General features: G+C 36.3%; 4 protein-coding genes across 5 annotated transcripts; 1 reads left to right on the forward strand and 3 right to left on the reverse strand.

The window, feature by feature from the left end:
* Positions 1-155: 155 nt before the first annotated feature.
* On the reverse strand, positions 156-2,419 carry LOC106442750 (beta-carotene 3-hydroxylase 1, chloroplastic). The gene is made up of 7 exons (XM_048763663.1): positions 1,859-2,419; positions 1,704-1,763; positions 1,561-1,632; positions 1,339-1,473; positions 770-895; positions 468-524; positions 156-376 (listed from the first exon to the last, which is right to left on the reverse strand). Exons 1-7 carry the CDS (start codon positions 2,222-2,224, stop codon positions 290-292), a joined length of 903 nt encoding a protein of 300 aa, XP_048619620.1. The 5' UTR covers positions 2,225-2,419; the 3' UTR covers positions 156-289.
* Positions 2,420-3,454: 1,035 nt separating this feature from the next.
* On the reverse strand, positions 3,455-7,352 carry LOC106440860 (pre-rRNA 2'-O-ribose RNA methyltransferase). 2 transcript variants are annotated; one of them, XM_013882629.3, is made up of 11 exons: positions 6,815-7,352; positions 6,690-6,737; positions 6,459-6,617; positions 6,335-6,381; positions 6,108-6,264; positions 5,961-6,022; positions 5,552-5,738; positions 5,248-5,337; positions 4,945-5,084; positions 4,709-4,826; positions 3,455-4,622 (listed from the first exon to the last, which is right to left on the reverse strand). In XM_013882629.3, exons 1-11 carry the CDS (start codon positions 7,292-7,294, stop codon positions 3,654-3,656), a joined length of 2,457 nt encoding a protein of 818 aa, XP_013738083.1. In that variant the 5' UTR covers positions 7,295-7,352; the 3' UTR covers positions 3,455-3,653. The 2 variants fall into 2 exon arrangements, with proteins under 2 accessions (XP_013738083.1, XP_048619614.1); XM_048763657.1 differs by having other exon boundaries at positions 6,459-6,737.
* A 542-nt stretch (positions 7,353-7,894) lies between these two features.
* Positions 7,895-9,190, reverse strand: LOC106440861 (40S ribosomal protein S10-1). The gene is made up of 5 exons (XM_013882630.3): positions 9,069-9,190; positions 8,917-8,965; positions 8,495-8,777; positions 8,284-8,413; positions 7,895-8,156 (listed from the first exon to the last, which is right to left on the reverse strand). The coding sequence occupies exons 1-5, from the start codon at positions 9,069-9,071 to the stop codon at positions 8,076-8,078; spliced, it is 546 nt and encodes a 181-aa protein (XP_013738084.1). The 5' UTR covers positions 9,072-9,190; the 3' UTR covers positions 7,895-8,075.
* A 9,192-nt stretch (positions 9,191-18,382) lies between these two features.
* Positions 18,383-23,558, forward strand: LOC125607211. Its single transcript, XM_048777072.1, has 4 exons — positions 18,383-19,162; positions 19,245-19,697; positions 20,183-23,161; positions 23,361-23,558. The coding sequence occupies exons 1-4, from the start codon at positions 18,383-18,385 to the stop codon at positions 23,556-23,558; spliced, it is 4,410 nt and encodes a 1,469-aa protein (XP_048633029.1).
* The last annotated feature ends 256 nt before the right edge of the window (positions 23,559-23,814 follow it).

Below are 23,814 nucleotides of genomic sequence, written 5' to 3' on the forward strand. Positions count from 1 at the left end.
ATGTTTCAATTTATTCCAGATAAGTATAAGATCTATAATGTCTCGCCTTGTTCATATTCACTGAATAAGATATGTCTAATAAATAGTCAGTCGAATTGGTATGTTTATATTTATTTACTTTTAGCTAAGATGATTAATGGTGTGTTTATGTAGTATTAGCCTAATTTTCTACTTTTATAATTAAAAATCAAAATCGGCATATATGATTTATCAACAAAGACCGTATTTCAGATCATGACAAAAGACCATAAAAGAAAAAGAGAAGTAAAATTTGTTTTTAATTAAGTAATCAAGAGCTCGAACTCTTTTTGTATAATTTGATTCTCCGACTAATCTCCTTGTCTAACTCTTCATCTCCTCCAACTTCTTCCAATTCCTAGAATCACCAGTTCATTTGTCAAAATTAAATTATTAAAGACCAACATAAATTAGAAGATTGAGAATCTAAAGCAGATCCAAAAACTCACCTTTGGTCCAAGAAACAGTCCATATGGCACACCATCGAACTTGTCAGTGTGATGTAGCTGAAACACCATCATGAACGAGCGTATGAAATTTCTAAATCAATAACTAGGAACGCCGAAAACATTGTTTTATATTTTTAACGCCAGACAATTATACAACAAAGCGCATGGATAAAAAGTTAAAAACCAATAGAATCCAATAAAATACTATTCATTCAGGAGACTTCAACGAAATGCGTTTCTATTTTGGGAAAGGAACTGTTTATACTTTTGTCGTTGACCGATCAAGTCAATGAGTTATATACCTGGTGAGCGGCAGCGACCTTCCGGAGATAAGGGACATCAGCGATGGGACCTACAGGGAAACGCTTGTGCACCAAACCATCGTGGACAAACATATAGGCGATCCCAAACACCGTTATTCCTAGTCCCTGTTACAAGGAGAGAAACAACTTAGAGCAAAAACGCAGACGCGAACGCAACATAACGGCGTTTTTAGCGGAAAACAAAAGACAGAGTAAGCCACCACTAGTCTCACGGGGTATTAATGAAAGCCAACGAGCCTATTTTGTCATCACATGAACCGAAGATCCCAATGTCTTTAGTAAAATAAAATACATAGTATAATTTAGAGACAGAAAATCTTGCAAGAGAGATACGTTTCTTTAAGCCTAATGTCCACAGAGAATAAAATACTAATTGTTTTGACCTTTAGTACTAATAAAAAGGCACCGAAATGTGCTAACTGTTGTTTAATTTTGTATTAAAATAGCCTAATCACTTAGTTAAAGATTTAAAATCCTTTTAGCATAGTTGTTTGTGAGAGTATATAGACAAATGAGTTTGCGTGTATAGAGAGAGAGAGATGACATACGGCGCCAAAGCAAAGACCAGGGACGAGTCCTTTATTGAAGAAACCATAAGAAAGGAGACCAATCGCAGGAACAGCGTTTATAATTGCAAACACATCGTTCAGCTCAAAGGGACCTTCTCTTGGTTTGTGATGTGACTGCTCCCAAAAAAAAGAGGAGAAAAATCAAATTAAGTAGCTAGAGATTGAATTACTCAGTCAGGATGAGAACTGAAGGTAACCAACCTCATGCATATTCCAAAGAGAAGCGTGCCAGAGAGCTCTATGAGCCCATCTTGCCCAAAACTCCATGCCCACCTGATAGACAAATATTCATTGAATTCAGACAAACTATGTGTGTGTTTAAAGAAGATTATTTGAGAACTTACAGCAGCACCAACAGAGAGTGCAAATGTACCAAACATCTCTGACATTGGGATCACACCTCCCTGATTCATTTTTTATAACCAAAACAAAAAGAAACAATTATGAAACTTTTTCAAATTGAATTGAGTTTTTTGTTATATTTTTTTTTGGTTATTACCTCCATTTGCCAAGAGAATCTGTAGTAAACGGCCATAACGGCCATGGAAGTGATACCAAAGCTCGACATCACAGCTGCTATTAGATAAGTGAACCTCTCGGACTTCTTCCTCTCCAACTTCTCAGCCAAACGCAAAGCCAAGAGCTCGGGATCTATGACGTTGGTTCTCTCAGGTCTTTCATCGTTGTCGACGGGAGAGCTCTGCCTCTGCTCCTCGACGACGTAGCAGACCGAGAAGCCTCTGAACCGGAGAGATGAAGGGAGTCCGGTTAAGGATCTTGGGTGGTGTAAGCGGACACTTGAGGAGGATGAGAAAGAGCGGTGGAGAGGGTTGAATGTTACGGTGGTTGAGAGACCTGCCGCCATGGTGAAGAAGGAGCTCCGAGAGTACCTGGTGATTGACTGGTGGTTCACCTTTTATGCGAGAGAGAGAAAGAGATGTGGTTGTTAAATGCAATGAGGAGGCCTAGGATTCATTTTGTTTTGGGTCTTTTATTATTAAAAAGAAAAAACAAAAAGACACTTTGAAAATTAAATAAAATACAAGTGAAGGACGGTTTAGTTTCGTGTAATGAAATTTCCCCCTTCAAGTCTTTTGTCCTCCACTAATCTTACCCCACCCTTCTTCTACTTTATCTTATTTAAAATCACCAATATTAATTTACACACGATTTTAGTGAAAATTTTTTATATAATTAGGAAATATAAAGAATAAACGTAAATGAAATCTTGTAAATTTTAACAGTCTTGAAGTCAATTTAATTGTACAAATATTCTTGTTTTAATTGTTAATGAAAAAGATTATGTTTCTATGTGTACGTAAATGTAGTGAAATCCGTGGTAAGTTAAGTATAAAAGATGGGAAGGATTCAGGAAAGACAAAAACACAAAGGAAAGCAACAAGTTACTTACAAGTTACATCCATTTAATATGAGGCTGATGCTTAGATAGTGTTGGGCATATGGGTCTTCTTTACGTGTCATTTTTCCATTGGTTCACAGAATTCCTCGTAGTATCTTTGTCTTTCTGATATATTTATTTATTTCATTTTTTTGGACCACTCCAAATGCAACTTGGGCCATGGACCTCAAGGTTACACTACACCTCCTATTGTTAGGAATACAAGTACAACCTAACCATAAGCATTATATGTATCTTCATTTCATACCAAGCATTGTTTCGTGTCTGTTTCTCGCTCTATTCTAATGCCTGTTTTAGCTTGATTTAGTAAAATCTTCATACATAGTTTCCCCCTTACTGCATAACCCGAGACTCAAAATGTCATACGACTATAAAGAGATTTATTACCAAAGAGGCGTTGCTTGTCGCTGTCCCATGCAATGGTATTCAACAGATCAATACTTATAGTTCCGAACAAGATTGAGTTAAGTGTAAAAAGCGTTAGTAAGGATCATTTCAAACAGTGTATCATCTCCCGCATAAACAAGTCCCTGAGTAAACGCGTCAGGGTCATGAGGAAACTCAGCAACAACCTATGGTTCTGTCATCACTATTGTGAATCTAAATTGAATTATAAGAACTTTTATGGAACAGGCTCCTCCCAGTTTGTAACCCGCACTCACGTAACAAGGTACATATTGAAAGCATTACCATACCTCTTCATAAACAAGATAAGAGTTCCAGTAAGTTTAAACTTGGGACTCGAAAAAAAACAAAGTACTGATTTAAGAATCAAAAAACAAAGTCAAGAAGTGTGCTCAAAATAGATATATCAGACTACGACGGTACACGGTAACAAAACTTCCTGTCGCGACATAACCGAACCGTTGAGGACTTAACCGCCGCCCATGGGTCTCTTACCCCTCGGTTTTTTCTGGCCTGACTTATTACCAGGGGCACTCTTCTTCCCCTTCCTACCAGGCTTGCCTCCTCCACGTTGCCTAGCATCACTCTTCATCCTCCTATCCACTCTCTTCTGTCCTTTCCCAACCTTAACCCCAACTCCTTTCTTTGACACAACAAGTTCCTTCTTAGGCTTCCTCGGCTCCGCTGCCTTCTTGTACAGCTTGTCTATCATCTTGTCCTTTGAACGGTCTGATATATCAGTTGTGTCGGATATTACGTTTGCCTTCTTCCTCACCTTCTCCAATCTTTTCGCCGCGGCTCTCTTCTTCCTTGCCTTGGCCTCTGCCACCTTTTTGGCTGGACGAGCGTTGATTTCTCTGAACTGAGCCTTCATTGCGTTGATTTCTTCTTTCGTGACGGGTTTCATCGGTTGCCTATGCTGCTTCTCGTCATCCAAAAACCATTTGGGTAAAAAACCTTCGTCACCATACATGTACTTGTTATAAGCATCGTCGAGCATCTCTTCTCTCTGCTTCTTCCTCAGCATTTTCTTAGCGCAGGCCAAAATCTCGGCTTTTGTATGAACGTTGTCGTCATCTGAGGATGAATCAGAGTCCGAATCTGTGACTGGCGCAGGGACGATCTCGAAATCGTCTTCCTTCTTAGAGCTAGCGAGTGAAGCATGATCAGACAACTTGCTTGCTTTCGCCTTCTTCCTCTTCTCGGCTTTAGATAAGTTCTTCTTAGTTGGCATGTCGTCGTCACTGTCATCTTTTCCCAAGTCTCCTTCTTCAACCGCTTCTGCAAATATATCCTGACTGAACCACTGGTTGGATATTTCCTCTTTTGTTTGGGTCTCTCCATCATCAAGTGGCACCATAAGAGGGTTCGCCTCATCCATCTCTACATTCATATCTGAATCGTAATCTAGTTTCATTTCTTCATCTCCATCACCCTCCTGCAGATCCAAGCAAAAAAATGTGTCAATCAAAACAAATCTGTAGCATCCATGAAAATGAGGGGTAAGCAATGATATTTAGTTACCTCCAGCTTTTCAGCGTGTGCCTGTCTAGCACGCTTCCTTTGCTTTGCGCTTCCTTCTTTCTTCTCCATGTACCGGTCATATGCCTCATCAAAAGCCTCTTCCATTATTTCAGTGTATCTGCAATGTCAAAAAGACTATAAGATGAGATAGCTGCACAACACAAACTTGAGCAAGATATGGCAATCTCGAAACACATTCTATAATCAACACATAAGGATGGGGTCAGAAGCCTGACCTCTGACGTTCTTCATCAGAATCTAGGCCACTGTCCTCGAAGTCATCTGAGTCGACAACAACACGGTTTTCGTTCTCAATGTCATTGGTGTTGACATTATCATCTTCATCATTGTCAACTGCCATAAGATCTTTCTTTCCCTGCAAAGGATAAATAAATTAATATTTCTACGTATTTACAAGCTAATTCGGAGTAGAATCATATGTTAACACAACTGAATCATATCAAAACAAGCTTCCTTTTGATGGCAGTTAGTCATACAAAACAAATTTAACGTAGAGTCTGGATAAAAAACTGGAGTACCTTGATAGCCGCAAGAGAGAACAAATCATGGTCCACGTAACCATCTTCAAGTGCATCTATCTGTGGATTAGTCGCCTTCCGTGTCTTATCCTGGCAAATTATATCGAATTTAGCAAAGGAAGTAAAAGGTCAAAATGATCTAACACTAAGACCACTGATAACAGTATAAAAAGTGCTCTTAGTTCCTAGAAATCAGTGGTAAAGCAACTGATTATAAATTATACAATTGGCGACAACACGATTATCCACTTTATACCAACGGAAATGGCAAATAGGAATGTAACAAAAAAAAACTGAGCCTAACCTTAGCTCGTCGTTTTGCAAGAAGCTTCTTTGCTTGTTTCTTCTTGCGATCTACTGCGTTTGTCAGCTCTTCTAATTCATTGAGTAATTTATCATCCTCATTTTCCTCTTCCTTCTCCACATCAGGCTCCTTTTTAGCTACTTCCTTTTTCTCAGGAGTCAGAGCTTTCCTGATTTGCATTCGCCATCTACAACAAAAAAAAAAGGAGTTACATATCTGCTACAAAGCTAATCCAATTTCCTAACGTATTGATGGTTGACATAAAATGGTAAGAGAGTCATAACAAAACCATATTTTCCCTCACGACAGTCCTAAGACCATCGGACACCAGATATAGCCTATTTTACGCACAATGTTTTATCTGGTTGAGTATGTAAGGTATTATTCAGACTAGTAACACAGTTCTTACTTTAAGATGTGCTTAAAGTCATTCTTCCCCAAAACCGGAAGATCATCGCAAAGAATTTTAATCTGCAACCAAAAAAAAAAAGTTACCAGCAGGTTTATGGAAATAATCATGGCTTAGTTAAAATAAAGGCAAATTAGAGAGCAGTACCTCCTCTGAAGTCAACTCGTGTTCCTTTAAAGGACGAGAGGCTTCATCGTCAAAGGATATAGAAGTAACCGTGCCAAGAATCTCAAGAGGATTCTCAGACCAGATGAAATCAGAAGCAGATGAAACTCTCCACAAAATGGACTCTCCATCCTCATACCTAAACATAATCCTCAGTTACTAAAACTTCATATAAACAAAACAAAAACAAGATAGTTGACATTGCATACCCATCACGGTTTCTCTTCTGCTTCGATGTTGTAAGAACATCCACAACCTACAAAACACAACATGTATTACTTACAAACAAATCTTAACTACACAAAAAAAACATTAAATAAAAATAGAACAAACCTTTCTTGTAGGTTCAGCTGCCTCCTTGAAGAGATGTCTGAAATCAAGAAGACGAGGATCAATCTTTCCAGGAGCTTTGTACTTCAAACCCAAAAGATACGTCTCAGCAGACGCTGAACGACTAGCCGCCGGCTTATACACTTCAACCTTCTCAAACAGCTGAAGCAAACCAAAAACCAGTAAGAAACTAAAACCTCTCATCACATTACATTCAACAAGTAAAACAAATACCTTCCCAAGACAGAACAGTACAGAGTTGTAATCTCTAGACCTGAAAACCTACACACAGAGAAAAAATGGTCAATAAATAATAATAATCAGCAATGAATAAAATCCCAAAAGCGTAAAGTTCAGACCTTTGTGACGAAATTGCCATTAGGAGCCAAAAACTCAGTAGCCAATTTAACAGAATCAATAACCAAAGCGTTCTGGGTCATGGCTTCCTGAGCCCAGGCACCACCAATGTTGGGAGACCCATCGTGAACAACAAGATCGAAAGCCTTGACGCCGTGCTTGTCAAGCACCTGCCTGATCTTGGACCTGCACTCGGGCCTCGTGATGTCCTGCTGGATGGCGACGCAGCCGCCGATGGTCTTGATGGGGACGAGATCGATCCCGAGGACGAGGCTGCCGACGGGGACCTTCTGGACAACGACTTGCATCCAACCACCGGGGGCGGCGCAGAGATCGAGGACGGCTCGGGATTTGTGGAGGAAGGAGAACTTTTCGTCGAGCTGGAGGAGCTTGTAGGAGGCTCGGGAGCGGAAGCCGCGCTCCTTCGCGAGCTTGTAGTACTTATCCAAACGTTGACTCCCTTTGAGCTTACTCTTACCCATTGCTGAGGGTTTTTCTTTTTTTTCTTCAGGGTTGAGTTTTGGTTTCGAGGAAGCAGCTGTGATGAAAGTGTTTATAAGCTAGGGTTTAGGGTTTACTACGCGCGCCGTGTAAATGGGCCTTATGTAACTCTTTTTAATGGGCCTTATGTAACTCTTTTTAGTGGGCTTCACCCAAAGAGTTGCGCGGTTCGAACTTAATCACTAATTGTGTCACTCACTCATAAGAGTCAGTAATGATACACTCAAAGAAATGTTTGAATCTTGTTCTTGAATATGAAACTTTGAATCAGTAAATATAAATTGAATAACCAGACACACAAGTGTAATCCAATGTATTACCTACCGATCATGGATTTCTGAAGAAGTTGAAGATTTTGGTTGACACTCCATAACATGTTACTCTTAAGCAGATACACAGGTATAGTTTGGACAAAGCCATACACACAAGAAATGTTCGGACATATTAAAAAACATCATGTCAGAAACTAATAAGAAACGTGCATTTTAGTACTAATTATGGAAACTATAAGATTAGTTTCTTTAGACCAAAAGTCATAGAAATAGATAGATTATAGATTCCCGATTACTCATGTCAGAAAATAATAAGAAACGTGCATTTCAACAAGATTTCTGGAAACTACAAGATTTGTTTCTTTAGACTAAAAGTCATAGAAATAGATAGATTATAGATTCCCGATGTGTATTACAGAAACAAAACTGAAGCCAAACAAAAAAAAAAAAAAACAGTCTTTCCATAGCTTAACGATAACATAAATTTCTTTCAAGGTAAACCAGAACCAGAGGGTGCTGCTGCGCTGAAACCTCCTGCACCACGGCCAAATCCAGGCCTACCACCACCTCCCTGTCAACACAAACAACAATATCACATATCCAATGTTAGACTCATCAACTACTGACAAGACTTGACTGAAGCCAGATGCATTTGTAAGAACTACTACTACTAGGGATTGTTAGAGAGAGATATTTACTTGGAACGAGGGCTGGTAATCAGCAGGAGCTCCACCCTTTTCACCTCCAACATCTCCACCACGTTGCCCTCCACGGTACCCATCACGGTCACCATATCTTGGACGGTCTCCATCAAAGCGAGGTGGTCCTCTGAAATACAAAAACGCCAAACCCACATGTTAATGAATCAGTCATTGTTACAATGGATACAAAGATATAAACGAAACATACCTTGGGCGATCACCAGGTGGGCCACCAAAGGGACGACCAATGGGCTTAGCAGACTTCTTCAAAGTCGCAGGAACAACATCAGACGGAAGGTTAAGGTAAGTTCTCAAGAACTCAATCCCTTCATTGGTCAGAAACCAATAGTAATGCATCCACGCGAATGTCTCCCTAACGTACTCCTTGGACTTGAAACTCTGCATGAGCTTGATCACTTGCAAGTTGGGTACTGACTCAATCAACGGATGCTTCGGGAGATTGAAATCTTTCTTCGCAAACAATACTCCTTCTGTAGAAACAAACCAAGGTAATGATATAAATCGTTGCAATAATTACCTCATTATCCTAAAGATTCAAACTTTATGAACAACCCTCGAAAGTTCACTAGATCTAGCATCTACCATTACTCAGTAAATAAGGTTACAAACCTTTGAAGAGGTACTTGCAGATCTCTCTGCGGTTGGTCTCTGAGATAATCTGGTAACAGAACAAACAAGAGCACAATCAGTACATACTTGGTTAAGTTTTTTCATTACATAACGTAGAAAATAGAGGAACAGAGTTAAAGCAGAGTCTTTACCATCGTCTTTGTTGATAGAGATTTCGCTGCAAAGGGGCACAGAGCTTTTGTTTTTTTTGGTCAAAAGAGGCAGAGATGTTCAGCTAAGGGAGCTAGGGTTTTCTGTAGATAAAAGATGGCTTGGGCTTTTATTGGGCCGAGCATCGTATTGATTGTTTGTTGCAAGCCTGGCCTTTTTGGATATTGGATTTTGATTAAACCGGTTCAAAATTAGATTTCTGAATCTCATCGTACCAATTGATTTAGATTATGGAATTCATGGCTGTCAAAATGGACTAGAGATTAAAAAGGAAAATAGCACAAGTACAAATTGAATGAGCAAAGTGAGAAGATGCATATAGTGGTGTTAACCACATGAACTGCAACCTTCAGGATGATTTGAGAAATACACAACCAAAGTGTACACCCCCATCTTTTAAAAACTTGTTCTATTGATCTAGCTGTTTTTCCTTTCTCGACTATTGTATTTGCACCAATATTTAATGGATGTGATCTTCCAAATTGAAGTAAATGCATATATGAAACTATTCTTTTTATTCTTTTTAATTAAAATATGAAATGGGTGTACACTTCTGTTTTATTTTCTATGATTACCATTGTTTACATTATTATTAACACATAAAAATTGCGCATCAGACGGTCCATTTCCCAATCTGTAAACCTTCCTTTTGTTTGGCGCACACATTGCAAAACCAGTTTTACAGTATAATACTAAATGACTAGATAATAATATGCGCCTTGCGCGGAATTGATTATTAGTTTTATTATTTTTAATAAAAAGACATTAAATCTGTTTAATCTTGATATTAGTTCGGTTATAAGTTTTTTTAGTTTTTAATCTTCTAAAATATAAATTATTTTATATTAATATTCATTTTAGTTTATTCAATTAAATTATTTGATTTTTTTGGTTTTTCCTGGTAAAAACCAAAAATTAATATTATTTTTTTATTTTTATTTATGAATTTTAGATAGTCGTCATGTCGAACCAGTAGTTTCATATTATATTTTCTAAACAAATAATAGTTTAAGAAAAAGAAAAGAAAATTATTAAGACAAATCATTTCAGTATAATTTGGTCGATAGTGAAAGAAGCGTCAAGAAAAAATATTTCAACTTTCAAAAAAATTAGATACTTCAGTTGTGCTTTATTTTAAAGTTTAAAGGTGTTCAAAAAGGAACTCTATTTTGAAGTTTCCAAAACTCTATATTTGAAGTTTAAAGGTGTTCTTCTCCAAAAGCAAAACTTCAAACTCAACTTCAAAACTATTTGTATTTTATAATATGGTCTTTATATTTGTCATAAATAATTTAAATTCACAAAACTTTTGTAAATAACTAGCACATATATAAACATATTACAACAATATTAATTAATAAAATATTATATTAAAATATAACATTTTAAACAAAATAAATTAATTAATATTAAACTTCAAGCAATACGATATTATTCCATAAAGTGATTTTCGTAATGCATATATGATATACAAGTGCATTTTGAAGTAAAAATGGTTCTCCTCATTTTAATTTGTAGATTAAAGATATAAATTGTTGAAATCGGGTGATATTAATACTTATAAATACATTAGATTAAAGCAAGAAAGTGAAAGAGAAACATAAAATATTGCTAAAAGACCAACTTTTATCGATGATATTAATACTCGTTAATATATTCAATATGAACAAGAAAAAGATGTACGAAAAGACATCATCATCAATAACAAAAACAACCATCTTAAGTTTAACAAAAACAAAATAGACAATATTTGGAAATTTTGAAGGTTCCGGATCAAACTTACTTGACTATTAGTGTTGTTGTAATATTTAAATTTGTGTAGTAGTTATGTCTTCATGAATTTTTTTTATACTTTTGTTATCTAAATTTAGTTTTAAATATTTTAAAATTTTATTTAATTTTATGTGTAAACTTAAATTTTGTAAAAAAAAACTTAAAATATTTATGAGATATAATTTTTATACTGATTATACAATAAACAAGAAAATATTTATGAGTCATAAATGTGATGTGTAATTCTAGTGACCAAAATGCAAATAAAAATATGAAACTTCAAATTTGAAGTTTTGACTTTGAGTAGTGAAACTTCAAATATAGAGTTTCACTCCTCAAAACTTTGAAGTTCCTTTTTGGAAAGCAAAAAACTTCATATTTGAAGTTATAGAGTGTCTTTTGGAGATGCTCTAAATGAATAGGTAATAATCCGCGCCTTGCACGGGATGTGATTATTAGTTTCATTATTTTTAATAAAAAGACATTAAATCTGTTTAATTTGGATATTGGTTCGGTTATAAGTTTTTTTTGGTTTTTAATCTTCTAAAATATAACTAATATTTTAAATTAATTTTTATTTTAGTTAATTCGGTTAAAACTTAAAATGTTTGATTTTTTGTTTTTCTGGTAAAAACCAAAAACTAATATTATTTTTTTATTTTCATGTTATGAATTTTAGATAGTCGTCAAGTCAAACCAAAAGGTTCATATTATAGTTTTTAAACAGATAATAGTTTAAGAAAAAAAATTATTAAGATAAATCATTTCACTACAATTTGGTCGGTAGTGAAAGAAGCATTAAGAAAAAATATTTCAACTTTCAAAAAAATTAGATACTTCAATTGTGTTGAATACTTAGTTACAAGGTGCTCACATCAAGGTGCACATGTATGTGTATGTAAAAAGTATATAAAAATAGTTGACAAATATATAAAGATATTTTAAATTAATATTAAATGACTTTTTTGTTCAAAATAATACATGAAACATAAAATTAAAATTAATTTTTAAAAAAGGCCTTAACAATAGTCATTTTTTCATATAAAGAAAATAAAATTGTATCAATAAATAGGGGTGGACACATATCGAATATCTGGGTATTTGGAAGCATTCGTGTCGATTCAATCTTTAGCCACCTATATATTCGGTTTCTCGGATATCCGCAATGTTTTAGAATTTTAAAGAATATCCTATTTGATCCGTAAATAAAAAAAAATTGAAAAAATTGAAAATTTTAATAATAACATTTTATTACAAAAATAAAACATTAATTAACTTTTAAATTCTAGTACCTAATATAATAAAATTAATTCATAAAAATAGTGTAAAACTGATATAAAATATAATATATATAACATATATATATAATTATTTACATATATGTATATATATGCATATAGCAGATCGAATTAGATATTTGTTCCTAAAAATATTGGTATTTGTGATTTGTTTCTTTTTGGATATTGTATTCTACTATTTGATTTGTTTCATTTTTTGGTTAAAATCAAAACGGATAACGAATCGAATAAAAATTTAAGAATATTTTGCTCAACTTTATTCGTAAACAACATATGTATATATATATATATATTTATATAGGTTGGCTTTTGATTTGTTATCTATTTTTATTCGAACCAAAAAATCCAGAGTTTTATCGGAACCATTTATGTGAGTTTTATATTTAAAAAAAAAACATAAAGTACATAGTATGAACACATTTATGAATATAGTGTGAACGCGTTAGCATATTTATTATTAAATATTGTAAGAATGTCACGTGTCTATTATAGTATGAATGCATTTATTATAATGATTCTATTTTAATATATAAGAATGTGTATGAATTTACATAAATCCAAGTTATTGTAGCTTAATAGTTTAGTTAAAGTGCTGAAGAATTTGCTATATGGATTGAGAAAATATATAGTTCTAATCCCACGAAATATGAGGACTATCCACTTAGTCACTAGAAATTTCCGCATGTTTGCAAATAATATTCTAACCTTGTTCACAACTTGAATTACATTCCCTTATGACATGAATTACTTTAAACAAACGAGATTAATTGGGGCAAGGCCTTTGTCCCCTACACAATACATGCAGTTTTCACAAGATAATATCAAGCAAAGTAGAGGATGCAATTCATAAAAAAATATTGTTAACTACAAAGTTGTCTTTGGTGTAGTCTGTAGATACAAGATCACATATGATAATATTTGTGACGGGTTCACAAACGTAGTTCATCCTTCCTGAATATGACAATATAGCACATAAAACCAAGTCTGACTCAAAATCTTGGAAGGTCATGCATCAGCTGAAAAACAAAAATGACCAGACGAAAAGAATAAACTGTTTAACCAATTTTGTAGGAACTAGGTTCTCATTTAACATGGTTTATCTGTTTATATGGTTTCACATCAGAAGAAGAGAATAAAATTAAATGATCCCATGTGCAAATGTACTCATAGCACATGCATATGGCTTCCTAGACTTCAAATTCTGATCCGATAACACCAAGTATTCCTCTAGCCGGTTAAGCCAGCCGCACTAGGACTAGGGTGAATAGTGTTATTAGCTAATACTCAAGACTAGACGTATCTGAGTGCACGAATTCATTAATGGTATCCAATGAATGTGTGGGTAAGTTAAAATGGGCAAGGCCGACAATGGAGGTAGATGGACCAGACCAGGGTGCTGGACGATAAGGACGTCTCGACTAAAAGTTGAACCACCCTCCGGGCGTGGGTCCTGCAAGGGCTGGTCCCCGTTGACAGTCTCGCATGTACTCTCTCTCAAGGAAACACCTCTTTCTGCTTTACTACTACTAACTATTCCCCTCTTTATTCCTCCATTTTTACAGCTTCCACATGAATCTTATCATAACAAATAAAAAGCATAAAGTTCAAAAAAAGCATAACAAAAAACTATGCAATATTAGGAAATGAACCAAAAAAATCTTATATATGGCTCTGTTTTTTTTTTGTATCTTTACTCCTTGTTTCTTTTCATCTACGTGTTTTATGATACATGTGTATATGAATCACTACAATTATTGTACTTTCATCTCCTTAAAGTTAAAATAAGAACATCCTTTTGTCATCATTTATTTTTAATAGACCTTTTTTTTATAACCTTCTTCTCTTTTCCTGAGAGCGAATCTTAATTATTTTATTGTAATTAAAATATTCTTTCTAGACGTTCAGGTTTTTCAAGTAACTAATGGGAGACATGCAATAATGAAATTTGCTGCATTCTATAGTTTCAGTAGGTCATCAGTCATCATAGATCTATAAAGCTATACGTGCCACTGTAATGTTATATACTACTATTATATTAGTGAATAGTGGTGATACTCTTATCCAATTTACATCCACTTATCTGTTTTTAAGTTATCTAACATTCACAAATAATGAATTCTAGCGCCCTTTAAAGTGAGGGTGTAAATACAAGCAGCGTGATGCGTCTAAATATTAAACTGAGATCAATGACCTGCTGGTGTATTTTTAGATATCCAACAAAATCATCTACTTTATTAAAACAGAAGTACAAAATAGAAATACCCCTTAGTTTTACTACTTATTTACATTAGAATGCCATTGAGATATTTATTGAACCTATATTTAAGCATGCTTGTCTTTTCTTAATTTAAATCATAGATTTAAGCATTTAATATCTTTCCAAAATTTAAATAATAGATTTCCTTTATCAAATCATAACCAAAATAAATTTCCTAATATATTTCGTATTAACATACTCAATATTTTTAATATTTATAAGTAATAAATAATAAAATAAAAAATCACACATCATAATCAATTTATATAACATATAAATAAAATATAAAATAGTTTATTCATATATTAGTATAGTGCTTTCATAATATAAGTCCAATTAGTTATAAATATTGGATTTGTTTATATGATACATTGTGATATAATAGACGATTAAAATCACAAAATATAATTATTCAAAGTAATAAATAAAATTGTTATGTTTAAAAATGTTATATTAACAGTTATGTAATATATTTTAATTTACATATATATATTATACCATTAGTACAAAGAAAAAAATTAAAGTAAAAGCAAATATTTATACGGTCACGGGTCAAGCTCTAGAAATAAATAACAACAGTAAGATTATTTTTCTTTAACAAATTTCTTTTAATTGAAATTATAGTTCCAAATAAGTTTATATATTTTATGTATTTATAAATTTATTTTCTTTGTCTTTAAGGAAGATTAGATTTTGAAATTGAAAAAAATATGACCGCCTCTATATTATTTTAACTACGAAATTTAAAATTTATATCAGAATATTTTATTAAACTTTTAATTTTTATTTTTATTATAACTATAAAGATTAATTTTCAATATGAATTTATGTTTTAATATTACAAATACGTCATTTAATATAAACAAAAAAAAACTAAAAACATAAAATAAATACCCGTCCGGTCGGACGGGTCAAGGTCTAGTGTATATTATAACAATGATTGATTTTTGGTGAATTTTATAGAAATTGTTGCCTAGAAATAAGGTGAAGAAGGCAAGTATTCCGGTTGTTGAAAATCACAGGTAATCTGGTTGTTTACCACGAACAGGCACCCATCATTCTTTCAAATAAACTGATTGGTCCAAACCACTATGGCAAAATAACTACCGTACCAGAAAGAAGAATAAAACTACATTATTTAGGGTGCAACTTTCGCTTTAGTCTGTTACTTTAGACTATTAGGTGTAGAGATTCTGGCTGTTAAAACTATAAGTATTATTTTAAATATTTGAAAAAAATAAAACTAATGATAAAAATTGTAGAAATTGTTAATTTTATTCTTAATATTTCATTACAAATATAAAATTATACTAATAATAAAGAAAAACCATATATGAAAATAAAAGTAAATCAATATGGATCTTAAAATAACAAAAAGAAATATAATAATAATTTATTTATCAAAACAATTTTAAAATAAAATAAATATAACTTAGATTAAGTTGTTTTAGTTATTATGTGGTAAAGAAAAATTATTTGTATGATTAAAATGTTTTTTGTTCTGAAAGTAACGTAGAAGTGGCGGTAGAAAAATTAGTGTAAAAGAAAAGAGAGAAATAAAAAGAGACTTCGAAAACTTTAGAATCATTAAGATTAGAAAAAAAAATGATTAGTGAAAAATGGGATTTAGAAACTGTTTAATTCCACGAAGCTTTGACAGCCACAACTCCGATCAGAGCCTTAATTTTGTACTTAATTGATAATTACTTCCTTTAATTTATTTATGCTAGAAACTAATGGGCTCCTCCTATGTGTAGTGTTTTTTTTAACTGGCTTTGTGTAGTATTTTTTATATTCTTTACATGGAACGTGCCTATATAACGAGAATATGATTCCCTAAGATTCATGCATAAACACGAATCAAATCCGGGAATTTTAAGTTGGATTAGGGATCGTTATACAGACCACAAGTTAAGTAGGTTAAACTTCAACATAAGAAAAATAAACTATAAATACCTAAAACATTTTGGTTATGGTTATAAAAAGATAAACGAGTATTTGTACTCCCTACACACAACTTCTCACCTATTTGCATTCTATACCCTATTTCCCTTCAATTTTTTTCCCCCCAATACTACCATTTTCCCCCAATTCAATGGTATCCCACTCTTTTTAGGGTATTGAGCTAATTTGCTCATAAACTTATTAGAAACTTGATATATAATATGAAAAGGATCATTCGACTAATATATTCCGGCTCCACCACATATCTGTTATGTATGTGCGTATATATATGTCTGTACACATGTGAGAAATGAAAATGAGAGTTAATCTCAATAGGTTAATGTAAGAGGAGGATTAGGTTAGAATATTATTCTTTCAAAATTGTTGGCTTGGATGCTTTAAAAAAAGTTTTGCCTTAGAAATTCCTTTCACTCGACTTAATGATATATTAGTGCTTAAGATAATACTAGTGGGCACATTAAAGAATAATCAGAAAACAGAAATTAATAAACTAAGAAAGAAAAGAGGAAGAATGTGGAAATGAGGAACGCAAGAGAAGTGATTGGAAACCAACGGAATATCCGTGTGTCCTTAGACATGGTGGAAGCTGACGCTGAGAACCAAACCCGCCCGTTACGTATACTCGTTCTGTTATTTCATTTCGTAGCGAATAGATATTCCCAATAGCTCACTATATAGTTACTATATATTTTTATAAATGTTGTTAAGAATTCTACATTGATATATAGAATAATATATCAATGATGTATGCCAATCTACGAGTATCAGACATATTGTTGAATTGAAAATCCATAAAACTAACATAAATTTAATTTATAAAGTTCTATATATGGGACGTCAACTTTTTTTTTTGTTTTTAGTAACATAAATTTATTTTATAAGTTCTATTATGTTTTTACGTTCCAGAATAATCTTGGATGAAATTACAAAAGAAATTGTGCATTACTTCCAATTTTTGCTGATTTTTATCAAACTGGTTGAACTACCAACTCCTGTAATTTTAAAGTTGTTTTCGTATATGTGGATTCATTTTTTTTTTTTGGTCAAACGTATATGTGGATTCGTATTTTTCTGTTTAGTCTATAAGATTTATTGGTTTTTATTTAGTTTTAGTTAAATACTGTTACTGTATTTTTCCAAAACAGTGAAGTGTGTGTACAAATCGCCATAACAAGATTATTAAATACTGTTAATGTATCTTCCATTCAACCTCAACCCATTATTGCATTTTAAAGACTATTGAATCCGTTGCAAAAACAAAGACTATTGAATCCACCACTAAACTTAAACCTTTGTTTTTTTTTTTTGACGTCAAACGGCCATTCTATTACTCAAAACTTAAACCTTTGTTAAATTACTAAAATAGAGACATATAATGTAAAAAAAATTCTGGAAAACCAACTTAATTAAGTTATAGTTATTCACCCAAAACAAGGAAAACCCTCGAAATCATGTAAATACTAAATACAGATGGAAAAGCTACATCTCTATACCATGAATTGAAGTTGTTTACTTCACCAATAATAGACGATTCCCTATAAAATTAATTATGTTACTACTTACTCATTAAAACATTACATATAATTAATGAATATTATTTGATTAAGAAAAACTCTCCCAATTAGATTAAAAATTGGAAGTATTAATCAGGACCACAACATACATGAAGAATTGAAGACATTCAAATTTATGTTTTATCAATTATCAACATACTGGCTCAGTTCCCTATGTCGAACCCGTGGGATTTAAGCCGCCTCGCTTCCGCCTCGCCTCCGTCGTCTTCTTCCACCGGTGATAAGAGAAATCTCATCCCCTCCCGCCTGACCCGACCCCTACCCTTTCCTTAGAGCTATTCCCCGTCCTCTCCCCTACCACCTCCTCTAAGCGCCTCAACCGAACTAGCGGTTCAGTTCTCTCGACTGAATCTTCTCCCTTCTCTCACTCTAACCAAACTGCCCAACAGCCCTCTGTTGCTGGCCCTTCACTTACTGCTGACACTGAAATGGAGTTGGAAATTGTCTCTGGCTCTGTTCCAAGTCCCAGATCTAAAACTACTGTTGCTGGATCTGTAACAGATGCTCACTCCAACTCTACTGTGAATCTTACTGTCTTGCCACCCAAGACTAGCTCTCCTTTGCAAACCAACAAAGCCATCTCACCTTCTCACTTATCCACTGCCAACCCGTCCAATCACCACCATTCAAATGCGACAGATACAAATCGTGTATCTGCCACTTTACCTCCAAACCCTGTAACCGCTGAACCCAATCCCGCCTCAGCACCTACTCAATCTGGTACTCAACCCAAGGCCCATTCCTTTCCAACTCTTGTTGAAAAAATCCGTAGGTTTGAAGATAAATCCTTGAAACGATTAGCACCTGCTACCACCTCAGCTACAGGTAGACCAACGGTACTAATCCCTGATGAAGTCTTTCAGAAAGGAGCCGCATTGCACAAGGACTTCATTGTTTGTATTTTCAATGGTCGACCTCCGCCCTACAGTCAAATCCAAAGTGTGTTAAACCACATGTGGGGCAAAGGTACTAGACTGGAAATACATAACAACCCGGCCTCCCGCAGTCTCCTAGTTCGCATCACTAGTGACTACTTGAAGGAAAAAATATTGGAAAAAGGCTACTGGTATGTAGGAGATTCGATGTTCCATACCGAGCAGTGGACATCAACTCACTCAACTAAAGCTCCCTCCTTCAAGTCGATCCAGATATGGGCTCACTTAACTGGCATTCCACTGGATCTTAGGCATCAGGATGGGCTCAGTTTGGTAGCAGGTCTTGTTGGTGAACCTAAGGAAACGGATGATTTCACAAAAAAACCTTGTTAGTCTCTCCCTCTCACATGCTAAGGTTGAAGTGGATTTAACCAAGGCCTTACCTGACGTTGTTGAATTCACTCGGCAATCAGGGGAGGTTGTTGAAGTCACTGTCTCCTACCCTTGGCTTCCTCCAACCTGTTCCCATTGCAAGGAGATGGGTCATATAACCAAAAACTGCCTCCTAATCCCTTTACCACAAAAAAACCCTCCAATCATTCCTCCTTCCAAAACTCCATCCAAGACTTCTACCTCCAAAACACCAGCCAAAAATCCCTCAAAAACACCATCTGTTCCTTATTATCGCCCAAAAACCATCCCAATAAAAGTTACTGGAGATGCAACTGGAGTGGATTCTCCTGGCTTTACTCCCTTGGCTCCCTTTGCAGACCTACTCTCTCCATCTCTAACCGTTCCTCCACCAACGTTACCCTCTACCTCTTCCTCCCCCGCTGAACTAGACCCACCTCTTTCCTTAAATAATACTGTCCTGGCCTCTCCTCCCAAATTTACCTCACCCTCTAAACCTTCCAGATTTACTAAGATAAAAACCCTGGCAACCTTATCCCCTATCACCTCTCCCTTAACAAAGCAACCCTCTCTTAATATCCCTAGTCCTACTTACCAACCTTCACTGAAGAGGTCTCGTTCTGACCCATCTTTGTCCCCACCTAATTCTCTTAGCCTTTTAACCTCTTCTTTAAAACCACCTATTTACCCTTTAACCTCTAACCATTTCTCCCTTTTGGCCTTTTTGGACTCCTCTCATCCTACGAGAGAGTCTGCTCCCCCTTCTTAATGTGTACTAAGATATTTTTTTGGAATGTCCGAGGACTAAATGTCCCGGCCAAGCATACCCCTTTTTGTGATTGGCTTCAAACTCATAACCCTTCATTCGGTATCCTATTAGAAACCCATATTAAAGATCAGAATGTTATCTCTCTCTTGGATAAACTTTATCGTGGATGGAAGTTTGCAACTAACCATGCCTCCGACGAGGATGGTAGAATAGTCGTTATTTGGAAAGATGATGTCCGTGTCAGGATACTGCATCAATCAAGGCAAACTCTTACCTGTGAAGTCACGCTCCCAGCTACCCCTCCCTTCAACTTCACGGCAGTTTATGCCTCAAACTTAAGAGCAGAGAGGATTGATCTGTGGGTGGAGCTCCTGTACATTTGGCAATCTCATCAGCTACACCTGCAGCCTTGGATCCTTGGAGGTGACTTCAATGAGATTCTTAACCCTTCGGAACACTCCCTCTCTGAAGTAAGTGTCACTACTCCACAGATGCAAGAATTTAAAGATTGTTTGACGCAGATGGAAGTCTTTGATCTTCGCTTCCAAGGACCGCTGTACTCTTGGAGTAACCACTGCCCTGAGAGCCCAATAGCCAAAAAGCTAGACCGTCTGCTAGTAAACTCCAACGTCATCTCTGCCTTCCCCAACTGTTCTGCGACATTCCACCCTCCTCTCTTCTCTGACCATAGCCCTTGTGTTCTAGACCTAGCTCACCCCTTCCCCCTTGCTGGTACCAAACCCTTCCGTTTCTTCAATTACCTCACCCGCCACCCCTCTTATCACCAACTGGTAAATGAGACATGGAGTCTGGCCGGAAGCTTGGCACTTAATCTCACTAAACTGAGCTGGAAGCAAAAGAGTGTAAAGGGAGTGTTAAAACAACTGAATAGAGAAAGTTACTCTAATATTCAAGTGAGAGTTTTAGAAGCTAACAGTTTGTTACAGTCTGTGCAGGTGCAAGCTCTCAACGATCCTTCCACTACTACCTTTGAAGAAGAACGACGAGTGCATGAGAACTGGGTGTTCTTGAGGGACATTGAAGAAAGTTACTTCAGGCAGAAATCGAGGATCAACTGGCTGTTAGAAGGGGATCAGAATACTGCCTATTTCTTCAGGATTTTCCAGACTCGGTGCAGCTACAACTCCATTCGTTCGTTTGTTCTGACGTCAGGAGTTATCCTCTCGGACCCACACCTGATGAGCCTTCACGCTATATCGTATTTTCGCAACATCCTAGGTCCTGATGTTCTGGTTGTGCCGCAGCTCCACTCCTCTCCAGCTTGGTTTGGGTTGCTTTTATCTTTTACTCCTCCTTCAGCACTGCTGCCTGCCCTTACTGCCTTGCCGACTTATGAAGAGATTACCACCCTCATGTTTAAGCTGAACCCAAATAAGGCTCCTGGCCCCGATGGTCTAACCTCAGCATTCTACAAGTCTTCTTGGAGCTTCCTCGGTCAGGAAGTTGTAGAGGCGGTATCGCATTTCTTCCGTCACTCTTTCATGCCCTCTTCCACCAACTCATCTATTCTGACCCTTGTCCCAAAATTTCCTGGAGCTTCCCTTATCTCTGAGTACCGACCAGTCAGCTGTCTTAATACCTTGTACAAAGTAGTCGCAAGACTACTAGTCAGGCGTCTTAAGCCCATCCTCCCTACTCTGATTGTTCCAAACCAAACAGCGTTCGTAAAAGATAGACTGATTGTGGAAAACACTACCTTGGCGGGGGAACTTGTGAATGGATACCATAGGAGACAGGGACCGAAAAGAATCACCATTAAGGTGGATATAGCAAAGGCTTTTGACACAATCTCCTGGGAGTTTCTCTTCAACTGCCTTCACGGATTACACCTGCCTCCTCTCCTCATTGACTGGCTGAAAGCATGCGTGTGTTCCACAAACTTCACTGTTGGGTATAATGGGATGGTTCATGGATACTTCAAAGGGAGCCGCGGACTGCGTCAAGGAGATCCCCTTTCCCCGTATTTGTTTGTTATTGCAATGAATGTCCTTTCCGTTATGCTCAACCGTGCAGCCTCAGAGCTAAAGATCAAATATCACCAGAGATGTTCCTCTTCAAGACTCACCCATTTATGTTTCGCGGATGACCTTCTGATCTTTACTGACGGATCTATAGACTCTGTACAGAATGTCCTCCAGGTCCTAAAGGAATTTGAGCTTCGTTCTGGTCTTGCGGTTAGTATACAAAAGAGCTCCTTCTTTGCGTCTGGCCTATCTCAGCAGGAATTGGACACCATCAAAGCTTCTACAGGCATGCCGAATGGGATCCTACCTGTCCGTTATCTTGGAGTCCCGTTGTGCACAAAGAAGCTCACACTAGCTAACTGCGAGATCCTGATACAGCAAGTAAAAGCTAAGTTTAACTCCTGGACGGTCAAGACACTCTCCTTTGCGGGACGGCTACTCTTAATTAAAACGGTTATTGCTGGGATCACAAACTTTTGGTGTTCAAACTTTCTGCTTCCTAAGACTTGCATTGCGCGAATCAACTCTCTATGTGGCATGTTCTTATGGAAGGGATCTATTGAAGGGCATCACACTGCAAAAGTATCATGGGAAGTGGTTACTAGGAGCAAAGACGCTGGAGGACTAGGAATCAAGGACTTAGGCGCTTGGAATCGGGCCTGCTGTATCAAGTTAATTTGGATGCTGTTCTTTCAAGGTGGGTCAGTGTGGGTGGCTTGGTTCACTTCAGAGGTGCTACAAGGTTCGCTATCTAACTACTGGACTGTGAAAACCAGTGTTAATAATTCTTGGCTAGCAAATAAACTAATCAAGATGCGTGGAGAAGTGTATACCTGGATCAAAATGCGTGTAGGCAATGGAGCAACTTGTCGCTTCTGGACAGACCACTGGTCCCCCTTTGGATCATTACAAGACTACTTCTCACAAGACAGGGCTTCAAGACAGGGTATCCCCCTTGATGTTACTCTATCAGATCTCTATAGGTCTGAAACCTGGGTACTTCCAAGAGCTCGATCTGAAGCGATGGTGCAGGTGCAAACATTCCTAACAACACTGGTGCTGCACGAAGGGATGGAGGACAGCTATGAGTGGATTGTCAATGGAGTGAGGTCTAAGAGATATAAAACTGCACAGATATATTGGGAGATTAAAGGAGCAGAAGCACAGGTACCTTGGGCGACTGTGGTATGGACTAAAGGAGGAATCCCAAAGCACAATTTTCTGGTTGGCTGTTTATGTTGAACAGATGTCCTACACGCGATCGTCTTCTGGCTTGGGGGCTGCCTGTTGATGGTACCTGCTTGCTCTGTAACTTGGGGCCAGAATCTAGAGACCATCTGTATTTCCAGTGCCCTTACTCCTATAGAATCTGGTCGGAGATTTCTCGGAGGTGCTCGACTACGCCCTCCCGATCATGGCAGGATACGGTAACTCAAATGTCGGCTTTATCAAGGAACAGACATGCCAAGCGCCTCATCTTATTATGCTGGCAGGCTGTGATCTACCTATTATGGCGAGAGAGAAATCAACGATTGCACAATCAGCGCTTTCTCACAGAGAATGAGATCATCGCTTCCTTGAATCGACTGATAAAGGACAGAATCCTCAGCTTCCGTTCCTCGTCGCCTTCGCTCTCATCCTTCCTCATGCAGAGATGGCTTATAACGGAGGTGATAAACACCATGGACCATTCATAAGGACCCTTCGACTTCCTGGAAAGCAAACTTCACCAAATTATCCTTTTAACTACCTGATCTTAATTATGGGTTTTGACTAAGTACGGGTTTAATTGTGGGATTAACTATAGCAATATGCTTGTA

The sequence above is a fragment of the Brassica napus genome, chromosome A3, assembly GCF_020379485.1.
Source record: "Brassica napus cultivar Da-Ae chromosome A3, Da-Ae, whole genome shotgun sequence".
In the NCBI taxonomy this organism is placed as follows: Eukaryota; Viridiplantae; Streptophyta; class Magnoliopsida; order Brassicales; family Brassicaceae; genus Brassica; species Brassica napus.